At 46.8% G+C, this 23,049-nt stretch overlaps 1 protein-coding gene across 2 annotated transcripts in view; it reads right to left on the bottom strand.

Moving 5' to 3' along the window:
• Positions 1-23,049, bottom strand: part of NBEAL1 (neurobeachin like 1) — a 916,399-nt gene that overhangs the window by 469,623 nt on the left and 423,727 nt on the right. For both annotated transcript variants that reach the window (XM_086955272.1, XM_086955273.1), the window contains one exon: positions 6,330-6,489. In XM_086955272.1, coding sequence (XP_086811398.1) covers positions 6,330-6,489 — 160 coding nt within the window. The remainder of the gene's footprint in view (positions 1-6,329; positions 6,490-23,049) is intronic.

Genomic DNA, 23,049 nt, shown 5'->3' with positions numbered 1-23,049 from the left:
GCGCTTTTCATGTAACCTACCACTGAGCTTGTCAACACTGTACACATAACTCTGCTACATAGAGACACAAACCAGAGCAGAAAAAAGTACCTCTTGCGCCAAATAAATACACTCTACCCCTACTTCGGTCTTCGGAGAGTACCATTTAAACATGAAGTGCTTGTTAGGTAAAGTAATTCCCATGTAACTTTTAAACAAAAAAAGAAACACCCAAATAAACAAGTCCTGTCGCCAGTTAATTGATATGGCGCTTAACAGTGGCATAGGAGTGCTTCGAACCGCATCTATTTTTCACAGGAAGTGGACACGAGGCACAAGGAAATGTAGTGATCTGTCCACTACCGCACATTTTAGTGAATTGAGTAAGTGTGGAGCAGAGTAAAACAATCACAGAAGACACAATGCACACATCGTTTTTGAAAAATTTGTTTTATATTCCACGGATCTTGTGCAGATTTGTAAACATTGTCAAAATTGTCAACATTTATGTGACACCTTTGGCAGCAGTGATAAGACAGTATGGGTATTCAATAGTGTATTACGTGGATGACACACAGGTAGTTATTTCAGTCACCAACAAAGTGGAGGAAACTGCCGCCCGCTTCAATAACTGCATGCGCCACGTTAATTCGTGGATGCAATCCAACTGCCTTAAACTTAATGGCAGTAAGACCGAAGTATTGATGCTGGGCGCTAATCCCATTGCTTGGTCCCCAAACTGGTGGCCCTCAGAGCTTGGTGAGTGTCATACACCCGTTTCAAAGGTCAAAAACCTTGGGATGACCTTTGACTGTAGATTGAAATTTGACAGCCAAATTAACTGCTTTTCTTCCAGCTTCTGGTTTATTCTTAGAATGATCAAGAAGTTTCGTGCCTTTATACCTTTTGAGGCACTAAAAACCGTGGTAATGGCGCTGGCCATTTCCAGGCTTGACCATGACAATGTCCTTTATTTGGGGATCCAAAATCAATTCTTGACAAAGTTACGACTGCAGAATGCAGGAGCCAGATTGATCCTAGATATACCTAGATATGAGTCGGTCTCTCAGCAGCTGGAGGGATTGCACTGGTTGCCAGTCAATAAAAGAATAGTTTTTAAAGCTTTGTGTATCACCTTCTAAGCACTACAGGGGAAAGGTCCCTCGTACTTGACAGCGCGTCTAAAATACTACGCACCTTCCAGGAACCTTAGATCTACCCAACAAAAACTGTTGCAAGTCCCAAGATTCAAGCAAGTTCGATGGGGAGGCAGGAGTTTCCTGCTGAGAGCCGCTAAATTCTGGAATCTCCTACCACTAGCAGTTAAAAATAGTGCTGATTTGAAAACATTCAGGAAAGCATTAAAAACTTGGCTATTTCAATCTGACCTCTAAATGTTTATTCACACGCCTATTTCACTCTTGTCCTAGCCCTTAGAGCCAAGATGCCCCCGGGCATTTGTTGCGCTCTATAAATACAAAAATCAAATCAATCAAATCAAATCAAAATTTTACGATATCAAAGGAAGTTTGCTTATTTCAATTATTAAAAAGTTGCGTAGAAAAAGGTAGGATTAAAGAAAAAATAAATGAAAACGAGTTTGAGCTATTGACATTGCAAATGATAAAGCTTTTTATTTTTGTTTTCGTTTCTAAATCCTAAATAAAAGGCATAGTCATTTAAATTCCAATAGCTTAAAGTCGCGTAAATGCGAGACCTATTGCATTGCAAATGCTTGTTGTTAAAGAAGCCAATCCCGGTTGTAAGGTTTAATTCACGGACTGTCCATGTAAGTAGCAGGAGTAAGGGTGAGGGTTGGTGCGTGCGTGCTTCTTTCAAGCGATGGGAGTCATTGGGTGGGTGTGGATGGGGCAATGAGGGTGGACAGGTGTATTTTATCCGGGTGAGAGGGATGAGCTGGTGATGAGAGAGGAATGGGGCAGTGTTTTAGAAGAGCATGAAGCCGAGGAGGAGGGTGGGGGTTTGTAAGCCACTGGTACGGAGTATGGGTGGTCTTTCCGCTGGAGTTTAACACCACTGAGGGCTCGAGATGGTGTCCACGTCTTTGTGGAAAGGGAAAATGGTTAAGAAGAAAAGTATGAACCCGTGACCTGAAGACTGAAGGGAGCAGAGGGAATGAATATAAGCAGGTATAGTGCTCCCCAAAAGGGAAAGGAAACTCTCCTCGGTTACTTATCCGGTAAGACAGCTCAGTGGACTAATGCATTCATTGTAGAGGTCTCTAACCAGAAGGTCAAATCTTTGAACAGTAGTGGGTTCATTCAGCCTTTTATCCTTCTCAACTCAGGCGAGCATCGCCCTAGCATGGAATTGACATCACGGTGCATGGACACGAGCATGATAAAACCCCTACCGATAATGAAATCAATAGTAACAAAGCAATGATTAACGAATACTAGTAAATGAAATGACAGCTGTGAAATGTGGCACAATATGCGATTAAAAAATCACCTTTGTTGTAAGTACTGCACCTGGGCGTATAATTATAATAATATTATTAAAAGTAATAATAATAGTAATAATACAATTATTATTATTATTTTCGTTATTACTATTAACCAGAAAGTGATCATAATAAATATTATAATAGGCATAACAACAATCACATCCTTACTGTTAATAACACTTGTATTTTATGCAAATAATAATATTATTATTAATAGTAAGTGCCATAATAATAATAATTTTGCCATTATTAACACTCTTCCACATCGTTCTTTTGTTGATGTTCGATAATAAGGGTAATGATGACAATAATAATAGCATGGATGATGGCCCGTTTGTGCTTGTGTATTTTTTGTAAACTTCTAAAGCCCGGTTTGTTTTCCACATTTCACTGGGAGTGCCATGCGTCGTTCCTCCCGAGCCTCGTCCTGTTGCCCTGATATATGTTGGGCATTGGCCGGAGACAGGATGGCGCAGAATCAGGGGAGCATAAAATCGTTCCCTGAGAAATCGCAGCATCGCCTATCGCCAGTCTCTGCGGCAAGGCGTCTGGGATGACGGGCTCCCGCTGGCCCCTGCAGCACGCTGCACATCTGCAGAGCTCTGAGGAGGGGGTTTCCGCCGAAAGGAACGGACAATAGGTCTCGAGAGCGAGACCTAAAAAAAAAGTTACACCACCACCCCAAAGAAAATCTGCAACTGGTAGAATGAAGGAGAGAAAAAAAAGTTGTAGCCAAACTAACAAATGTCGCCACTCAGCTTGAGTCCTGTTGGTTAAACATTCAGACTCCGAGGTCGAAACCTGGGGTCGAATTGGCACTAGCCCAGTTAACCACCTTGTTTCAGATTGGATAAGCTAGTTTTAGAAGATATTTGTTTGACTTTCTAAATTGAAAGCAGTAGATGTTGAGTGACAGGGGCCAGACTATAAGAAAATGTATACGTTAGGTGGGCTCCCGTATGGAGTATTATGGACCGTCGTCTGGCGCAAAAACAGTGTAATTACCAGCAGGCAACGGAAAAAGTGTACAACTCTATAGCGTTACGCACAAGTGCTCACTGACCGTGCGCTCCCAGGCCAGCACTCCCCCCGACACCGAGGGAGGGAAGGGGGATCCATGCATGCCCGGCCCGGGCTGCAACGTGCCCTCGTCACCACCCTCGTCGGGTATGCCACCCTCAAAGGAAGAGGAACAAGGACAGGCGCGAGTTCATGAGCCTTTGAAGGCACTGCCTGTCTAGCAGCTGGTCCTGGCGGTCGTGAGTGCAACGAAGCATAAAGTGTCAACTTGTTCCCATTTTATGGGGCGGCAGAGGGGAAAGGCCAGCTTTGGGATTCAGGTTTATGATTCCCGCTTAGTGCCCCCTCCCCCATCGCTGCCAGGTTTGTTCGCCGCGTCACCCCTGTGACAGGCAGGCCCCAGAGCGCGCACACGTGTGCGGTCCCAGATCCCTGGCACTGATCGCCCTCCCTGCGAATCTCAGCCTCTTACCCCGTCGCCCCCGAGGCCGCCACCATTTTGTTGCGATTGCCGAGGCAGCAGCCGCCTTTATGCTATCTGTTGGAATGCTGTTCCTCTCCCTCCACGGTGGGCGAGCAAAGCCTGCGCCTTTGCATCTGGGCGCGTCCTCGACGTACATGATCCAGACAGACATCCGAGCATCCCAGGCCCCCCCACGCACTCATGCCCCTTCAATGCATTACGCCACTATGACAATTAGGATGAAGTCAAATACAAAATACATGTATGCCAAAGTGGGTTACTGATGGGTGTGCCTGGTTAATCTTGGCTGCGGCTCCTGGGCCGCGGTGCCAGGCCCACCTGCGCTCAGCTGGCCCGCAAGGAGCGGGGTCCCGCCGTCTCTCGCCGGGCCCCTACTCCAGCAACACAAAGGGGCATGTATCGGAGTCTGCGCCGGGTGACCCGGGTTACCCCATGAGTCAGCCGGAGCACGCTGCCCGAGCCCGATCACCCCCGGCTCCGCAGCCCCCACAAGATTCTGGTCAGACGCGCGGGCCTCAGTGCCACGAAGCAGTGTGTGCACTTCGAAGCACTAGAGGAGGCCGAAGCATCCCTGTGCGGGAGGCCGCGGAGCATCCCCCCCGCCCGCCCGCAGACAGACTGACCTACTGAGACGCAAGGGCCCGAGAGCGCGGGCCCCACAAAGAGCCCACTAGACCAGCGCGCGACAAGAGGCGCTATGGCACGGTCGCGTGGAGCCTGAAGCTGGCCGCCCGCACGCCACGCGCTACATTAACAGTTCGGCCACAGTATGCTCAGCATCTTCCTACCCCCCCTTCTATACGTCAGATAAATGTCCTTATTCCAGGATGTCACAAAGCAACCTGAGCGCATCATGAAAATCCAACAGATCAGTGCCATCAGCAAAGCACAATAGACCCCAATTATATACATTTGCATATACACACAAGTACATACTTATATGATGAGCATTCAGTGAGGCTGCCCTCCGTCACAAAAGGTAATTACAAGACACGGGCAGCCCCAGGGATGCACTTTGCACGAACAAGACCACGGAATCAGCCGCACAGACATCATACCCAGCCGAGGGCTCCCCACAAAGGAACATAAATCTCACCAACGGGCTCGCCTGCCCCTTTGTAGCTCCTAACAGCAGCTGCCCACGTGCTTCCTCCTTGTGCAGCCTCGAGCGCGGGAGGGACGTGGCAGGCGGGAGCGCGCGCCGTCCGGCAAAATGAAAATATTTTTATTAATTTATATTTCAGTGACGCACTTGTGCCAATAAAGAGGATTCTGCAGTAAGAAACAGTGCCCCGCGACAAAAAAAACCGTTAAAACGAAGGCCATTTAAAAAATTTTAAAAAGGATTAAACAAGTGAAGGATAACGTGAGCATGCACCTCAGCTGTACGGGCGCACATTCAAAGTCACGCTGCGCGCGTTTCCGCGTGCCGTGAGCGTGCACATCGGACATCGGGGCTCCCGTGCTCAAGGAGAGCCCCGCCTGCTGCCGAGCCTGAGCCGCTGACCCTACACACCTGAGGAGGAAAGACCGGCCTGGAGAGCAGCGGGGGTGTCCTGAGTCAGCCCGGTGAGTAGGGAGACTGTTTTTTGGTGCACCAGGCTAGCTAGACAGGAGATGGGCACTTCGAGTGTGTGTATGCGCGTGTGTGACTGTGTGTGTGCGCGCATGAGCCCGTGAGCAGGTTGTGGGGGGGTGTGTGCACGTGTGTGTGTGTGAGCGAGTGTGTATGCAGTGTGTGTGTGCGTGTGAGAAGGTGGGGGGGGGTGTGTGTGTGTGAGCGTGTGTGTATGCAGTGTGTGTGTGTGTGTGTGTGTGTGTGTGTGTGTGTGGGTGTGTGTGTGTGTGTGCGCGCGCGCGACTGAGAAGCATGGCTGGCAATCTGGAGATGTGCACGGCTCCTGGGGGTTGGGCATGCGCGTCCACGATGTGAAATCGTCTCCCTTCAGAGCCAACTCCACAGCAATAGGTCTCGAGCGAGACCTAAAAAGGAGATCTGCAATGAAATCCTAGTCTGGGAATTACTGAAAAAACAAACATCACTAAATTCTTTCAATTTGCCGTACTGGATTATTTAACCCTCTGGTCAGGAGTTCAGATGAAAGAAGCATATCATGCTTTTTGTCAATTCTACATAATATTATTGAAGCAAAACCACCAAAAAGTCACAAAACCATTTTGAAAGTTCTCAATCTCGTTTCTCAAGAAGACGGGCACAGGAGAACAAATAGCATGTAGAATGTACTGGTGCCGATTGTGGACAACACACCATTAGAATATAAGGTTGTGACAAGTACGACTGGAAGATTCATAGCCCCAGCATACAGCTGCATGGTTATTATTTTTTAGAGATAAATGAGAGCATTATCCTTGCCTTACCAATTCGAAACGGGAAGTCACCATGGTTCCAGATGCGGAAGTCAAAGAGCAAGTATTGGTACATCTGCTGTAGGAGTTGTGTATTTTTTTCCATAGAAATTTGTTCAATCAGTAACTGGACTGACATCAACACATTCACATCCATCATATAACTTGGTACCTAGAATCCAAATACACGAATTGTTAAACATACATAATTGTAAATGATTTTAGTTACCTGTCAATTTTTAACAATACATTTGCTGGAATCAATTTCCTCATTACTCTCATCTCCACCACATTCTCTCTCCGTGAATGGGAAGTTTATCGGTCACCTAACATATCCTTATAGCCCATGTGAATTCAAAAGTTGGTCATATAGCCGAATCACATGCCGGTTCTACCGAGTAACGTGTCTCCGTGTTTTCAAGAGCTACATAAAAACAAAAAGCAATGACTTGTTCAGAACGAAGCTTTACTATTCCAGACTTTCATTACTGTCACTCTAACCCTGCTCCGCCAATATTCATAACCGCAACTGACCTGATGTGAAATCGCTTGTGGCTTCCTCACGTACCCGCCAAGTTTTCAGAAACCATTTCCTACCACCTATCCTCTTTTGAACTATGCCATTGCTCATTTGTCCCAGTTCCGATTACGTGTTATGGAGATAAACAACGTGTGATACAAAACAAAATTTATAAACATCACAAGAATCGACTGTTTAGCACCAAGGTTAGATCATAAGTTCATAAGTAACAGGATAGTTCCATTCGGTCATTGAGCCCATTGGGCTTGTCTGTACATAGTTTGTGAGTCCAAAAGTTCTCTCTTTGAAAGAGATATTTAGTGTTGTCTCTCCCTTCTTCCTTGTTCACAGTCTCTAACACAATGAATTTTAACTGTGATATGTTGTGTTGTGCCTCTGAAAAATGCACGGTTACTGTCGATTTCATGTTTTTTATTTGTGTTCAATGAGTCGAGTTTTTATGCGTCTTTCTGTCTTTCCGACATATAATTTTCCACAGGGGCATTTCAGAGCGTAAATGACATTGGCTGTGTCACACGTGGCATTAGTCTTTAATTTGATTTCATTCCTTTCATAGGGTGGTTGATCTTGTTGCCTTTGATAAAGCTATAATGGTGCTAAACAGTCGATTCTTGTGATGTTTATAAATTTTGTTTTGTATCACACGTACGATCCCATTATAACATGTACTGGTTCCATGTATACGGTTGTTTCACATCGGAAACACCACTTTCACTATAGCTCAACTCTTTAGGGACCTCGAGAGAGCACTTCCGACACTGCTGGTTTCTTATCCCCAGGCCGGTTTCCATTACTTTCATAGTTTTTTATTTTTTTTATTTTTAATTTATGTTTTGGAATATCAGAATAAGGTTTACTTAGGTTTCCGTTTCTACATTAAGTCTGTTCTGTGGTAAACGTGCTTGCGAGTTGTGTAGCTGGTGGTTAAATCGCACGGAGCACGCAGTTTGTTGTTTATCTCCATAACACGTGATCGGAACTGGGACCTATGAGCAATGGCATAGTTTAAAAGAGGATAGGCGGTAGGAAATGGTTTCTGAAAACTTGGCGGGTACGTGAGGAAGCCACAAGCGATTTCACATCAGGTCAGTTGCGGTTATGAAAATTGGCGGAGCAGGGTTAGAGTGACAGTAATGAAAGTCTGGAATAGTAAAGCTTCATTCTGAACATGTCGTTGCTTTTTGTTTTTATGTAGCTCTTGAAAAAACGGAGACACGTTACTCGGTAGAACCGGCATGTGAGTCGGCTATATGGCCAACTTTTGAATTCACATGGGCTATAAGGAAATGTTAGGTGACCGATAAACTCCACCTTAATCAGTATTGAATACGTGACACACACTCTTCGTTTTATTGAACACATAGACTTATGGTGTCATTATAAAAGGTTACAGCACTACGACAGTTATAGGAAAATGGAGATCGTACTTAGTTTTTGATACCGTTTTATTAATTCTTTTTTGCAGTATTGTTCCCTGATGAAGGGCAGTGTGTAAATGCCCGAAATGGATTGGATGGATTGAGAGAATAATGCCGTATAATGAATAGATCGAATACTAACGAATGAAAAAAAGATATTGATTTAAGAAGACTGAATAATGAAAAAAATGAACTGACAGCATGTGAATAAAACATGTAACAAAAAACTTGATAAACGATATCTGGAACCCTTATTTCACACTGAGGGGTGGAAGGTGTGCCTACGGGGATGATTCTAGTGTCCCATTAGAAACATGTTTTTTCCTTTAACTTAAGCGCATCATGACGACAGACGCTACCTGTGGAGCACCCAAACTTTTTTAGATCACCAAACACGATCATTATCATACGCTGTGCACTTGCCTCAACACCTTCTACAACTTATTTTATTCTCCACATGCTTACCTTCTTTCTTGTCATTTCAATTTCTTTAAAGGGACAATTTCCCAAAATTCTCTACTTCTCATGCTTAATACAAATGTTACCGTTCATTTATTCAATTACATCAAATGACTACTATAGTAAATATGATCTGGACAATATCTGCCAAACCTAAACCCTACAAATCTTTTATCTAGTTTTGTATGCAGCTGAGACTATATTTCAACATTTCTACCCTCTGCAATAAGGTATAATTGCATTAGTTGCCATTGGGTAGCTATAGTAAAGACAATGTTTCCATAGGAAATTGATTTTTTAGTTTGCTTATAAATTTGGCGACATTTGACAAATTGGCAGTAAACTTTCAACAACAACAAAAAAAGCTTGTCCACCTCGGCTTCTTCCTGGGAAGTGTCGGGTGATCTGTCAAGCGGGGGCCAAGAATAAGGGGGGTCCCAAAAAGCTTTTTCCCCATGCAAGTTTTCATATGAAAATTGAACAGTAATACCGCAAAAACATCTGAAAAGAATTACAACAAATTTGGCAAAAACTAGATCTAAGTCGAGAAAGCATGCTTTTTGTGATTTGGTGTAAATCAGTTCAGCAGTTTTAGAGAACTAAGGTGTAATATGAATGTATATATAGAGACGAGGAAGATCCATTGATCAAACAGATCAAAAAATATGATCTGACTGGTTGCTGCCACATCAACAAAGATGGGAGGCAGTCATTTTAGGACTCGGAATATAAGTCACCTGTCTTGGAAAAATAATATTAAAAACCTAAAGGGATAACACCTGCCCCTACCTGAGCCCTAGGCCTGGTGGGAGTGCCGGAGGGCCAAATATGATTTTTCAAAAAAATGAAGCAGTACAGAGGATCATCCAGTTTGCTGTTAATTATTATTATTTTTTTTTAAAAAGGTGGGCCCACTCACTTTTGGATCTTAAGCCACCTGGCGTTGGTGCTATTATAATTTTAGGGGAGGGAGATGTGCACCCCCTTCCCCGAGCCTCTTCCAGGTCCCATAGACCTGATTGCCTGAGGCTGATTAACTTGTTTTGGACAGAGGGGTCAGCGCCCTTGTACTGAGCCTTTCACAGGTCCAAGGGTGCCCATCCCTCAGGGCCAATTAACTTATTATGAGGAGGGGCTGTGCCCCTTCTCGTCCTCCCCGAAGCCTCTGTGGTGACCCAATCCCATGGGGACCAATTAATGTTTCTGGGGAGGGGGCCTGTTGCAGTGATGGCCGGTAGGGAGGCGGGGCATGCTGGGGAAATGGAGGGGTTAAAATATATTTTAAAACGTACCTTTTCCGAAGGCTGTGTCTCTCCTCCATCTGCTTCATTGCTCTTCCTGACTCCAGTCCGGAAGAAGTGGCAAGAAGCTCACAGGTTCTCCTGAGCCAATGCTTAGCGCCATGGATCGACACTCCGATCGGGACAGGGAGCCTGTGCATATTACCCACCAGGCTGTGTAATGCAGACTGATTGGGAATATGCAAAGTGCGCATGACTACATGGCCGGCCAAAGCGGCCATCCAATCAGTTATGCGCGCTTATTGTGCACAGTCCACTCCTCCTCCATGAGCCACCAGCCCCGCCCTAACCCACACCAACAGTAACAAAAAATAAAACGAAAATAACTTTATCGTTTTATTTTTCCCATTTTCACTGCTCTTGGAGCAGTGAGGAGGCACTCCTCCGCCTTAGCAGAGGAGCTACCATTGGCCTGTGGCCCCCCTCGCCTAGCCTCAGGGAGGTCCCAAACCTGGACAAATGCCCAGGAGACTCGATTCCCTGTGACACTACAGTTCCCTCCCAGGGAGAGTGTGGACAGGGAACAAGACTTTGCTCCCGCCCAATTAGAGCAGAGCAAATAGCTGCTCATGCCAGGTGGGAGTAAAGAAACCTAGCCGGCTCCCGCAACACCCGTATTAGGCTGGCTAGGGAGCCAGCAGGCCCGTGGGGACTTTGGAGGTTCACCAGCACCCCCAACATTTGAAAAAGGTACTGGTGCCGCAGGTGGGCACCCATAGTAAAATAATGACAGTCTTCTGCCGGCACCCTGTATGGGTGCCGACTGGGGAGCCTGCAGGGGCCATACGGCGTCAAAGTAAGTATGAAGTGTTGGGTGTCGCGGGTGGGACTGGGACACTCAAACAATTAAATTAAATAAAAAGTAATACATTAGCACACTTTGAAGAAAATGTATAAGTAATATAAAAAATACATGTCAGGTAATATGCATAATATATATAGTCCTATACTGCTTGGGAGGGGGTGGTTATGCTGACAGTTACAAACAACTCAGTGGCAACATTGGACCATTTTACACTGTTGCCCCTTCTGTATTTTGTATATGTGTGTGTGTTTTAAAGTATATATATATCTATATATATATCTATATATATCTATATATATATATATATATATATATATATATATATGGTGCCTTTGTAGACCAGTTTTTCATTTAAGGAAGCTGCTGGCACCTCTTTCACTCTCTCTTTTTCTACATGGTTAATTACAGATGGTATAATACGTAATCTAGCGAGAAAACAAGATCACAGCTGCCATCTTGAATATGGATATGGGTGTAGCTAGAAAAGCAGCATCAACAGAAACATACTTAGCCTGAAACACACCATTCTTGGTGAGCCAAGTGCTGTAGTTCATTTCTTCCTGAAGGACATCCTCATGCATAGCTCTCATTTCACGCAGATCCTGCACACTCAAAAGTAGGAACCAGATAAGCATCCCAAGCTAAGTATATGTCAGCAGCCTGTTGCATATGTTTATAGCAAGACCAGTGTCGATCTCTCAGAGACTGACTCCTGAGAAAAGCAGACGATCAGTAGCAGGACTAGCTCCTAGGAACCCCGCAATGCTTTCTGGAGAAATGGTTTGGAATCTTGCTCCTACAGGAAGTGGACCAGCAGAAAATGTGGCAAAGCAGAGGTATCCTCCCAACTTCCTGTTGTGTCGTGAGGTTTGCGAAGGCCTGGTGGTGTGTCTAAACTCATTGGTGAATGCTCGCCCATTGCGCTTTTTATAGTGCTGAGGTTCTCAGCAAGCCAACAGTGTGGTGAGCTCACTTTCAACTGCCATCTGCGAAGCACTGGAGTTCAGCTCAAACATACGGGTGCAAATGAGTCAGCGTATGAACCTTGCTGACCAGGCTGATACTGTGTCTGTGAGAGACACGCTCACATGAGGGGCTGGGCTTGATTTCCTGCTCACTGGGTAGCACAAGTCTGGATCTCCTTACCGGCAGACAGCAAGTGAGGCTGGGACGAAATCCCAGTGCAACAGGTAATCACTCCACTCAAAAGAGAATGAATCTAGCTCAGCTGTTTAGTGTATGATTGGTATACATTATCAGACACAGACAAGAAATTGGGCTTCACTGCATGGTGCATCAGATTCTCCAGAGAAGGTGAACATGTTGTCCCTGACTGTGAGAAAGTGGCTCTATATATACAGGACTAGAATGAAGTACAGTGTGTATAGAGTCCACCAACCCAAGAGGTATAACAGAGGTTAAAGTCAGAACTGACCTTACTCTCCAACATGGTAGCTTGGTCACGCAGTAAGGCAGTACCAGAGGACAGTGTAAAGCATTTGTTGTACAAAATCAGTCAGTAAAAGGTTTCACACACTCAATGACTGAACTGCGGGCCAATTATTTTTATATCCACAGATATAGGTGTTTTATTTTTAGAACCAACAGTTATAAAAATATACTTTTCTTGTTATGAGTTCTCTCATGTAATTCCTTTGCAAAGGAGCAATAAAGTTCGTGCACACAATTAATACAGTATTGACAGTAAGCAACACAATCCTAAAACACACTATAGCTTTGAGCTCAATGGGTTTTCCAAATGTAAGTATAGTTGATCACTATATAGATTACTTTAGTAGTCCCAGGACTAGATCTGAGATTCAGTCCTGGGGACTAAGCTGAAACCAGGTTAGCAAAAACGTTTTAGTTACTGTAGTGAATTTTCAAGAATATAAAGCTGTTTTCAAAGTTCACACTTCGAAACTTTTCAAAGGAAATCTGACAATGTTATTCAATGGGAGAGAATTCAGGTTACAGGTAAAGTACGATTGCGTTACTTTTGTAACCCAGCACTGGTCTCCTAGGACCACCACTGGGTTCTTAACTCAAAACAGGTAGGTAATTGCGTTTCAGTATTTTGTGTGATTTTTAAAAAATACTTCAAGTTTTCAAAAGTAGACAGAAGAAATTTCATAGAAAAGCAGACAATGGGTTCCTATGGAGAAAATACAGATTACTAGTAACCCTGCTAGGGATTACTTTTGCGGTTCAGTACTGGGCTGAAAGGTACAGCACTGGCTTCTCCCCTGATCACAGGTGAGCCCTTCGGAATTCAGACTTTGGCTGATTTTATGTGAATATTTTCAGGTTTCAAACCTTCACACTTAGAAAATTTTCGAGTCAAAATGAGTCAATGTTATCCAATGGCAGGTATGTAAAGTACCGGTTTCCAGGTGAGTACTTGGTTGGTGAAGTTAAGGTTCTAGGGGTCCCCCAGGGAAAGGTAAGTACAGTTAGTTCACTCCCAGCGGCACAGGGGCGGCCGGGTACCGAGGTAGGTAGGCCCAATGATATCCAATGAGGGGATGGGGGCCTTATGTTGGTGGCTGCTGGCTAGCAGGCAATGCGGCTGTGGAAGCTGGGCTCCTGGTCACTTGCTCAGGGCAAGGGGGAAGTAGGATAGGACACAGGGGTCACAGACTGCGGCATTCGGGCAGCTGGGTGCAGGGTGCTTTTGAGCCGTCGGGCGCTCAATGTTATCCAATGGGAAAGGTCAAAAAGGAACAAAGTCTGCAGGCTCGGGGACGAAGACTCTCCAGGGACGACCAGCACTTCGAGAGGTAAGTTGGGATCTTGGAGCACAGGTAGGTACCCCAAAGGGAAGCACAGGGCGGTGTGGGGGTGTAGGGGTGTCTTTGGGTGTCGGAAAAGCTTACCCTCGGCTAGTCGCGGTTGGGGTGCCCCCTCCTTCTGAGTCTGCAGGCGTCGGCTGGTTCGTCGAGGAGGGTCTTTGGGCAATGGACTTCGGGTCCCAGTCGCCGGGGGGAAGTCCTTGTGGTCTTGGTTTGGCTGGGCCGGGCTCGGCGGGTGCAGGCTGGGCTGGTCCGGAGCTTCCTGGTTGGCAAAAGGGTCAAGGCAGGCAGGTCCTCCGGGTGTCCCAAGGTTGCTGTCCAGGAGTCGTTGGGATTAAGCAGGAGAAGGTTCCAGGATCGACAGGACGGTAGGGTTGGGGCCAAGTCAGTTGTTGTCGTCCTGTTGTTAGCAGCTGCACGGCGGGTCTTCTTCTTGATCTTCTTTCTTCTTTTCGAATCGGGATCTGAGAAAGGAAGGTTCAGGGAGCCCCTAAATACTGAATTTAGGGGCGTTACAGTTGGGCAAGGACAGGGACCAATGGGTTCCTGCCCTGGGGTGGGCACACCCCCTAGCCTGCACCTCTCCTGTGGGAGGGGGCAGGAGCCTAGCTGTGATAGGGCAGGTCTCCCCATCTTCAAGATGGCCGGAGCCCGGGGTCGTGCTTTACCTCGTCTCCCCTACCTGAGGGGTGGGGTTGGCACAGGCTGGCATCCCCCCGTCCTGACCAGTCTTCCTGCCAGAGTGGGGGGCAGGACTGGTGGGGGCAGGTTGCTAGATACAGCAAATGGTCTGGAGAAGCTCACAGAGGAGGCATGCCTTTAAAGCTTCCCCCTGCCCATACTGGGGGAGGAGACCTAGCACCTCGCCCAGGATGTGCATTGTTGCAGGCCCAGGAGAGCAGGGGCTCTCCTATCCAGGGGTCCAGCAACATGTCTGCTGTGTGGCAGCCTCTGCAGCCACTCAGCCAGACGTGGATTGTAGGTTAGGGTTTCAGAGGGCATCTCTAAGATGCCCTCTGGTGCATTTTACATTAAATCCCACACTGGCATCAGTGCGGGTATAATGTGCTGAGAAGTTTGATACCAAACTTGTCAGTCTTCAGTGTAGCCATTATGGTGCTGTGGAGTTCGTAATGCCAACCTCCCAGCACCATATACTCTTAATGGCATCACTGCACTTACAGTGCCCAGGAATGGCCCTGGGTACTGTAGGGGCACAGGGCTCATGCACCTGTGCCCACACCTCTGGCATAGGGCACCCAGCTAGAGGGGTGACTGAAGTATGTCAGGGCAGTGGGTTCTGTGGGCATGGCACAATGGAATGGGTGCCATGTCGACTCTGGTTTTAGTTCTGTACTTAGGCACTCAGCCTGCAAAGGCAGTGTGTGGGTGCCAGGGTACAGGGCCCCTGAGGGTGGCACAATAAGTGCTGCAGCCCTCAGGGGTCTTCTCTGGTCACCATGCCCTGGGTACCAACTACTAGGGGCTGACAGGTGGCCATAGATGCCAAACGGGTTTTGCTTCAGAACAGTTTTTGGGAAGGAACACAGGCCCTGGGTACCTGGTTGGCAGGAGCCTGGGCACACTCAGTCAAAGCACATCAGCAATTAAGAAAAAAGTGGGGGCATACCAAGGCAAGAAAGATGGCACTTTCTCACACTAACCACACAAAAAGGGTATTTTCTTTCAGACACCTTTTCTGGAAATCGTATACAGAACCAGGAGAGTTACACAGGTTACTTGAAGATAGAGATCACTAGTGATCACGGGTCTTTTTATGATGCAACCTCAATGAACTGCTACAGATAGTTAAAGGTGCTATGACAAACTACCTCTTATCCCTGCCGTGTAGAGTGGCCCTGTACAAGATGATACCATTGACAAATTCTGCTACATGATTCAGAACACTACGTTTTGGATACCCAATTGTTGATTTTGTATAAAGGCTTAGGCTTTGCTACAGACTTTGTTAGGGGCACAGTGACTCTGCTACTGGCAAAGTTGAAACACACGGCCATCGAAGGGATGATAACATTCCGCATCTGAGAAGATATTATCAAGTGGCCTAACTGGTAGCCACAAATGCCTGGGCCTTTCAAACTCGAGACCAACAGTCGATTAGGGTTGAAAGGCTTGCTATGGCTCCTCCAACGTATTTACACTACATTATGGAAGATAGGCTTAAAGCTCACATTCCAGGGCAACAACTAGTACTAGGCCTGGAGAGAAACGATAAAGGGGGGATAAGCAGAGGTAGCTAAAGAGTGCCATGGGGACAGAGACAGTGGACATTTTCGACAGGCAAGACTTGTAGGTATCTCCAAAATGAGAGATGTGCGAGACTGTGCATGTGAAATCCTTTGAGGCCCTCAAGAAGAGTATGAGTTGGCCTTGAAGGAACATTACAGCGGAAACACGCCCGCATGGGACAGGAAATAGATAGGTTAGAGTTACAGGATCACGCCCTACTGGGAGCAAGGATACGGACGACAAACCTGGATCGGGGGTTGGTTATCAACATATACTGAATGATTGCTAACAATCTGCCAGATGTACTTAGAGATACTTGAGATGATGACTTGGGTGACTTTGAGGATACTGATTGGGACAAAGCCTGTGTACCCAACACAGGTGGTGGTTCAGTCCTCTTTCTGTCTGCATAGCATTCGCCTGGTGAATGATCACACATTTGATATGATGGGAGGGTGGTAGGGGCAGGACACTTCATACCTTTTGTTTGAGAATGCTTGGTCATATGATGCTTCAGGGACACTATACATACAGAACTAATGGCAGTGAGCGAGTGGAACCACTTATATAGCACAAATAGCTGCTTGAGGCCAAAGTGTCCCAGTGCTCAAGGAGGTAACCCAAACCTGAAAGGTTTATTATCGGAAAGTGATGTCAATCAATTAGTCTAAATTGAAAATTTGTAAAGAAAAGGAAGGTCTTTAAAAGTTTCCTTAAACTTTAGATATTAGATTGGGAACAGATGAGAATTTGCAACAAGTTCCAATGAGTTATTGGGAAGAACTTTCAATTCTGTCCAAAAGTGGCACTACTGGACTGGATATAAGGGGATCACTACAGCAGACCAAGTACAAATTTATACTATTTCAATATGGCTCTAATGGCAGCAAGCAATGGGGCATCAACATAATCCCTAACTCTCATACCTGGAAAAGGGGAATGGGCTGGTGTACGGTTAAACAGAAGTAGGTTTACAGGGGTGGGAGATGCCCATGAAAATGGGAGAAGATATGGAAATATTTTGAGGAGGGGTAATGGTCTTTGCGTTTTTGCTGCCTTTGGTCCAGATATTTTGTAGAATGTAACACAAAGAGGAGTCTACTAGTAAGCTCACCTGTATCACTGCTTTGTAAATATTGGCTTAGCAGTGGCATAGCAATGGTCTCATGGGCTCTAATGCTAGGAAGAAAAATAGATCCCCATTAGGTCGATATACCATGAAAACCAAAATTAAGGGTGCAGTGAGCTTCTTGTGTCCCCAGGCACTGGTGGATCTTCAGCTCCACCTCCTCATTAATGATAGCAGCTGCAACTTATCATGGCCAGAAACATAGTTTCAGGGAGGTTTGACACCCCCAAATAAATGTACTCCTAACTTGGTATTTGGGTCTGAAGCCCCCCCCCCCTCGAGTCAGATCTGCTATGTCGGTGTAGTTTATTTTTTAATTGGGCGCCAAGATTAAATAACAAAACAGTGATGTTTGATGAAAAATAGGAGACAGAGAGCTTCACAGACTAATACATCTGGTGGCTGAATTTCAAAACGTGTTGCTGCTTGTCCAGATTGTGTGATCCTAGGCAAACATTTTATTTCACAAAGCCTCTTTTTAGGGCTCTTTAGGGCTCGCTGCGAAAAGCGCGCTTTCGCAGAGAGCACGATAGTTGTTGGCTCAGCCGACAACGAGGGGCGACAGGAGCTGGCCACGCGCATCTGCCAGAAGCGGATCGGAGCGGGTGGCGCGCACAACCACACGCTCCGATTCCGGCAGGCTAGTCACACCCACACCAACACAGAGACGCACATGCGCACACACACACACAGGCAGACACGCAGAGAAATGCACGCAAACACACACTAGCGCACATACACGCATGCATACACACAAGTGCACACATAGAGACACACACCACCACCTCCCTCCGCACACACACACGAGCGCGTTTGCCGCCACGGTGCGAGTCACCGCTAAGCATACGGCTCGCACCGCCCTTTGTGCCCCTGAAGTCCTGAAGTGTGCGCGGTGCGAGTCTCACCCCCATCACGACTCGCACAGCCTGTCTGCCTCGCCTGCGCCCTGGGTCACTGAGCGTACGCCAGGCGGCGCGGGCATTGTAAGCGCACCGCCCTACGAGTCGCACCTGCCTGGATGCGTGAGACTCGGTAGGTTCGTCGCACAGAGGTGTTCAGGCCTCACGGACAGCGCGTCCCCGCCTTAGGTCTTGCCTGCAAGCTAGGGAGGGCATGTTTGGAGCCTCTTGTTACCCCCTAAAAGAAGAAACAGTGCCTGAGGCCCAGTAAAGTGGTTTTGAGGGGCATTTAACACTGTTTGAAGATTGAACATTGCTAGTAAGAACTGTGACATCTCAAAAAGTAACTGGAATTGTTTTAACGTGACTGAAACGGGTGGCGCAAACAACCACGCGCTCCGATTCCGGCAGGCTAGTCACACCCACACCAACACAGAGACGCGTGCACACACACACACACACAGGCACACACGCAGCGACATACACGCACGCAAACACTAGCGCACATGCACGCATACACACGAGCGCACACATACAGAGACACACACCACCACCCCCCGCCGCACACACACAATAACTGCGTCAGCCCCGTGCGTGAGGTGCATCATCAGAGCTGTGTGAATAATAACAGCTGTGAGCCCATGCCTAAGGTGCATCATCAGAACTGTGTGAATGATAACTGCGTCAGCCCCGTGCGTGAGGTGCATCATCAGAGCTGTGTGAATAATAACAGCTGTGAGCCCGTGCCTAAGGTGCATCAGAGCTGTGTAAATAATAACTGCGTCTGCCCCGTGTGTGAGGTGTATCATCAGAGCTGTGTGAATAACAACTGGAAGCCCGTGCGTGAGGTGCATCATCAGAGCTGTGTGAATAATAACAGCTGTGAGCCCGTGCCTAAGGTGCATCAGAACTGTGTAAATAATAACTGCGTCAGCCCCGTGCATGAGGTGCATCATCAGAGCTGTGTGAATAATAACAGCTGTGAGCCCGTGCCTAAGGTGCATCAGAGCTGTGTAAATAATAACTGCGTCAGCCCCGTGCCTGAGGTGCATCATCAGAGCTGTGTGAATAATAACAGCTGTGAGCCCGTGCCTAAGGTGCATCAGAGCTGTGTATTTAATAACTGCGTCAGCCCCGTGCCTGAGGTGCATCATCAGAGCTGTGTGAATAATAACAGCTGTGAGCCAGTGCCTGAGGTGCATCATCAAAGCTGTGTAAATAATAACTGCGTCAGCCCCGTGCGTGAGGTGCATCATCAGAGCTGTGTGAATAATAACAGCTGTGAGCCCGTGCCTAAGGTGCACCATCAGAGCTGTGTGAATAATAACTGCGTCAGCCCCGTGCGTGAGGTGCATCATCAGAGCTGTGTGAATAATAACAGCTGTGAGCCCGTGCCTAAGGTGCATCAGAGCTGTGTAATTAATAACTGCGTCAGCCCCGTGCCTGAGGTGCATCATCAGAGCTGTGTGAATAATAACAGCTGCTACCCCGTGCCTAAGGTGCATCATCAGAGCTGTGTGAATGATAACTGTCAGCCCTGTGCGTGAGGTGCATCATCAGAGCTGTGTGAATAATAACAGCTGTGAGCCCGTGCCTAAGGTGCATCATCAGAGCTGTGTGAATAATACCAGCTGTGAGCCAGTGCCTGAGGTGCATCATCAAAGCTGCGTAAAGAATAACTGCGTCAGACCCGTGCGTGAGGTGCATCATCAGAGCTGTGTGAATAATAACAGCTGTGAGCCCGTGCCTAAGGTGCACCATCAGAGCTGTGTGGATAATAACTGCGTCAGTCCGTGCGTGAGGTGCATCATCCACATTGCTCAGGTCACCCGAATTTCTGCACTCTCTACCACACTGCTTTCAAAAACAGCATACTCTTGCACACACTCTCACCGCTCACCAATTCAAAGTTTGCTAAAAAATGTATGCAAAGCATTGTCATACACAATGCCAATAACTCCAACTTTAATGCTGCGAGACCTATTGCATTGTAAATGCTTGTTTTATTTATTATCACTTTTGTACTTTGCACTTTTAAATACTGGAGTTCAGGTGTACACTGTATAAGCACCTCTTTTGCTTGATTTAATAGACTATGATGTTTCTCCATCTATAATAAGAATCCAGGTCACATTTAGGGTTTACATGACTACTAACTTGCCTCTTAGTTAACAAATGGCGTTGTTGTTGCGGGTGAGCCATTGTTTCTGAGTTCATGTTTACAAACTATCACTTTGAATAAATGCAGTGATATAGTTTGATGTACTAAGGTGAAACATTTCTGCATGTTAAAGAAATACACTTCTAGATTTTAAAGAGAGTGTGTCATCATTTTACATTCTATTTATTGCACAATATACTTGCCAAATGTTTTCATGACTTGGCTCGTGCACGGACTGTAAGAGCCAAGCCAGGGTCTTGGGTCAGCGTGCCCTATTAATTTGATGGTGTGCCCACTTCTATTTGCGGCTCAGGTGTAGTACATGGGGTCATCAGTCACTTAATAAAAGGATTTGTACAAGGCGAGGACTGGAAACATGGAGCGCTGTCGAAATGCACAAATTTGCAAGCTCTATCATCAATGCTTCTCGTTGCAGAGACAAAGAGGAGTGTGTGCAGTGAAAATACACTTAAACTGAGTAATCCCAGGGCAGAAACTTGAGGCCGTTGTGAAATGTGACCACAGTCATGTGTTCCCAGGGAGAGCTACCATGCCCATGTGGGACGGGGTGTTGGGTGGGAGCGTAGCTTCAGTGGAGTGTTTGTGGTGTGACACTCACCCAAATGTATTTTTAGTTTGGTAGTTAGTTCTGTGTCAGTTTTTCTTGTCATTCTTATTTCACTAAGAGCTATTAACTCATTCATTTTTTGGAACTTACATATATATAGTGACTGGTTTACCAAAGAATTTGTAAATCTGCACCCATAGAAGTACTCCTTGGATTGGGGCAAATTTACTACTTTTTGGAATTCACGAACATTGAAGCAGCCCTAGTCTCATATTTCCAGGCATACTACTGGCAATTAAACACCCTAAAGCTGATGGGATGAATACTTGCATATAGTCTAACCAGAGGCAATCACTTGTGGTAGCATTCCAAACCACTGTTTTACACCTGCTGTGCCACTCTAGACAGAGAGGCCCAGCTAATGCAAATTAGTACTGACCCTCTTCCTCATGGAAACAGTCCATCCCGAACTTTGGCCATCTCACCCCTCCACCCTGCAGCCCACTGCTTTTTAGTTGGGAAATTTAAGATTCACACCCCTCGAATCTCAGACTAAGCTACACATCTGGTTACAGGTCTCTTAGATTCTCAATCTGCTTGTCTTTACTCACTATGCTCCCCATCTCATTCCTTGTGCCTCCTCTATCCTTCCTCCCATTCATGCTCTCTCTCCATTCAACTTACACCCTGTTCTCTTTACCACCGTGGTACTCATAGTACGCCCGCGGGCCTTCATTGGCGGCCCATGGGCCTTCTTTGGCGGCCCACGGACCTTGCAGGTTAAATAGGCTAAAAAGGTTAAATAGGCCCTCCGAAGACAGAGAGAGAGTGGAGAGACAGAGAGAGGGGAGAGAAAGAGAGAGTGGAGAGAGAGGGGGAGTGGAGAGAGAGAGATAGTGGGAGTGGAGAATGAGAAAGAGAGAGGAGAGAGAGTGGAGAGAGACAAAGTGGAGAGAGAGAGTAGAGAGAGAGAGAGTGGAGATAGAGAAAGTGGAGAGAGACAGTGGACAGAGACAGTGGACAGAGACAGTGGACAGAGAGAGTAGGGCAAGACAGTGGGGAAGGACGGTGGGGAGAGACAGTGGGGAGAGAGTGGGGAGAGACAGTGGGGAGAGACAGTGGGGAGAGACAGTGGGGAGAGAGAGTGGGAAGAGTGGGAAGAGAGCGGCGAGAGTGGAAAGAGTGGGGAGAGAGTGGAAAGAGACTAGAGGGAGACTTACTGACTGAGATACTGACCGACTATGAGACTGACAGAGAGACTGACAAAGATAGAGACTGACAAGAGAGAGAGAGACTGACAAGAGAGAGAGACTGACAAGAGAGAGAGAGACTGACAAGAGAGAGAGAGACTGACAGAGAGAGAGAGACTGACTGACAGAGAGAGACTGACTGACAGAGAGGGAGAGAGAGAGAGAAAAAGAGGCTCAAAGAGAGAGACTGGCAGAAAGAGAGAGAGACTGACAGACAGAGAGAGAGATAGGCTGACTGACAGAGAGAGAGGCTGACTGACAGAGAGAGAGAGGCTGACAGAGAGAGCAACTAACTGAGGGAGAGAGACTGACTAACAGAGAGAGAGAGAGACACTGAGATATAGAGACAGAGACTGGAGAGACTGACAGAGAGAGAGAGACTGACTGACTGAGAGACTGACCTTGCAGGTTAAATAGGCTAAATAGGCCCCCCAGAGACAGAGAGAGTGGAGAGAAAGAGAGAGTGGAGAGAAAGAGAGAGTGGGGAGTGCAAAGAGAGTGGGAGTGGAGAGAGAGAGTGAGAGTGAAGAAAGCGAATGAGAGAGAGAGAGAGAGAGAGAGTGTAGAGAGAGAAAGTGGAGAGAGACAGTCGAGAAAGACAGTGGACAGAGAGTGGGGCGAGACAGTGGAGAGAGAGTGGGGAGAGAGTGGGGAGAGAGTGGGGAGAGAGTGGGGAGAGAGTGGGAAGCGAGTGGGGAGAGAGTAGGAAGAGAGTGGGAAGAGAGTGGGAAGAGAGTGGGAAGAGAGTGGGAAGAGAGTGGGAAGAGAGTGGAGAGAGAGAGTGGAGAGAGAGAGTGGAGAGAGGTTGGGGAGAGAGTGGAAAGAGAGTGGAAAGAGAGCAGAAAGAGAGTGGAAAGAGACTTACTGACAGAGAGATTGAGATACTGACTGACTATAAGACTGACAGAGAGACTGACAGAGAGAGAGAGAGAGACTGACAAAGAGAGAGAGACTGACAGAGAGAGAGACTGACTGACAGAGAGAGACTGACTGACAGAGAGAGAGAGAGAGAGAGAGAGAGAGAGAGAGAGAGGCAGAAAGAGAGACTGACAGAAAGAGAGAGACTGACAGAAAGAGAGAGACTGACAGAAAGAGAGAGAGAATGACAGAGAGAGAGAGGCTGACAGAGAGAGAGAGAGAATGACAGAGAGAGACTGAC

The sequence above is a fragment of the Lissotriton vulgaris genome, chromosome 2_1 (assembly GCF_964263255.1).
Source record: "Lissotriton vulgaris chromosome 2_1, aLisVul1.2, whole genome shotgun sequence".
Taxonomy (NCBI): domain Eukaryota; kingdom Metazoa; phylum Chordata; class Amphibia; order Caudata; family Salamandridae; genus Lissotriton; species Lissotriton vulgaris.
This window is presented reverse-complemented; position numbering and strand designations above follow the sequence as displayed.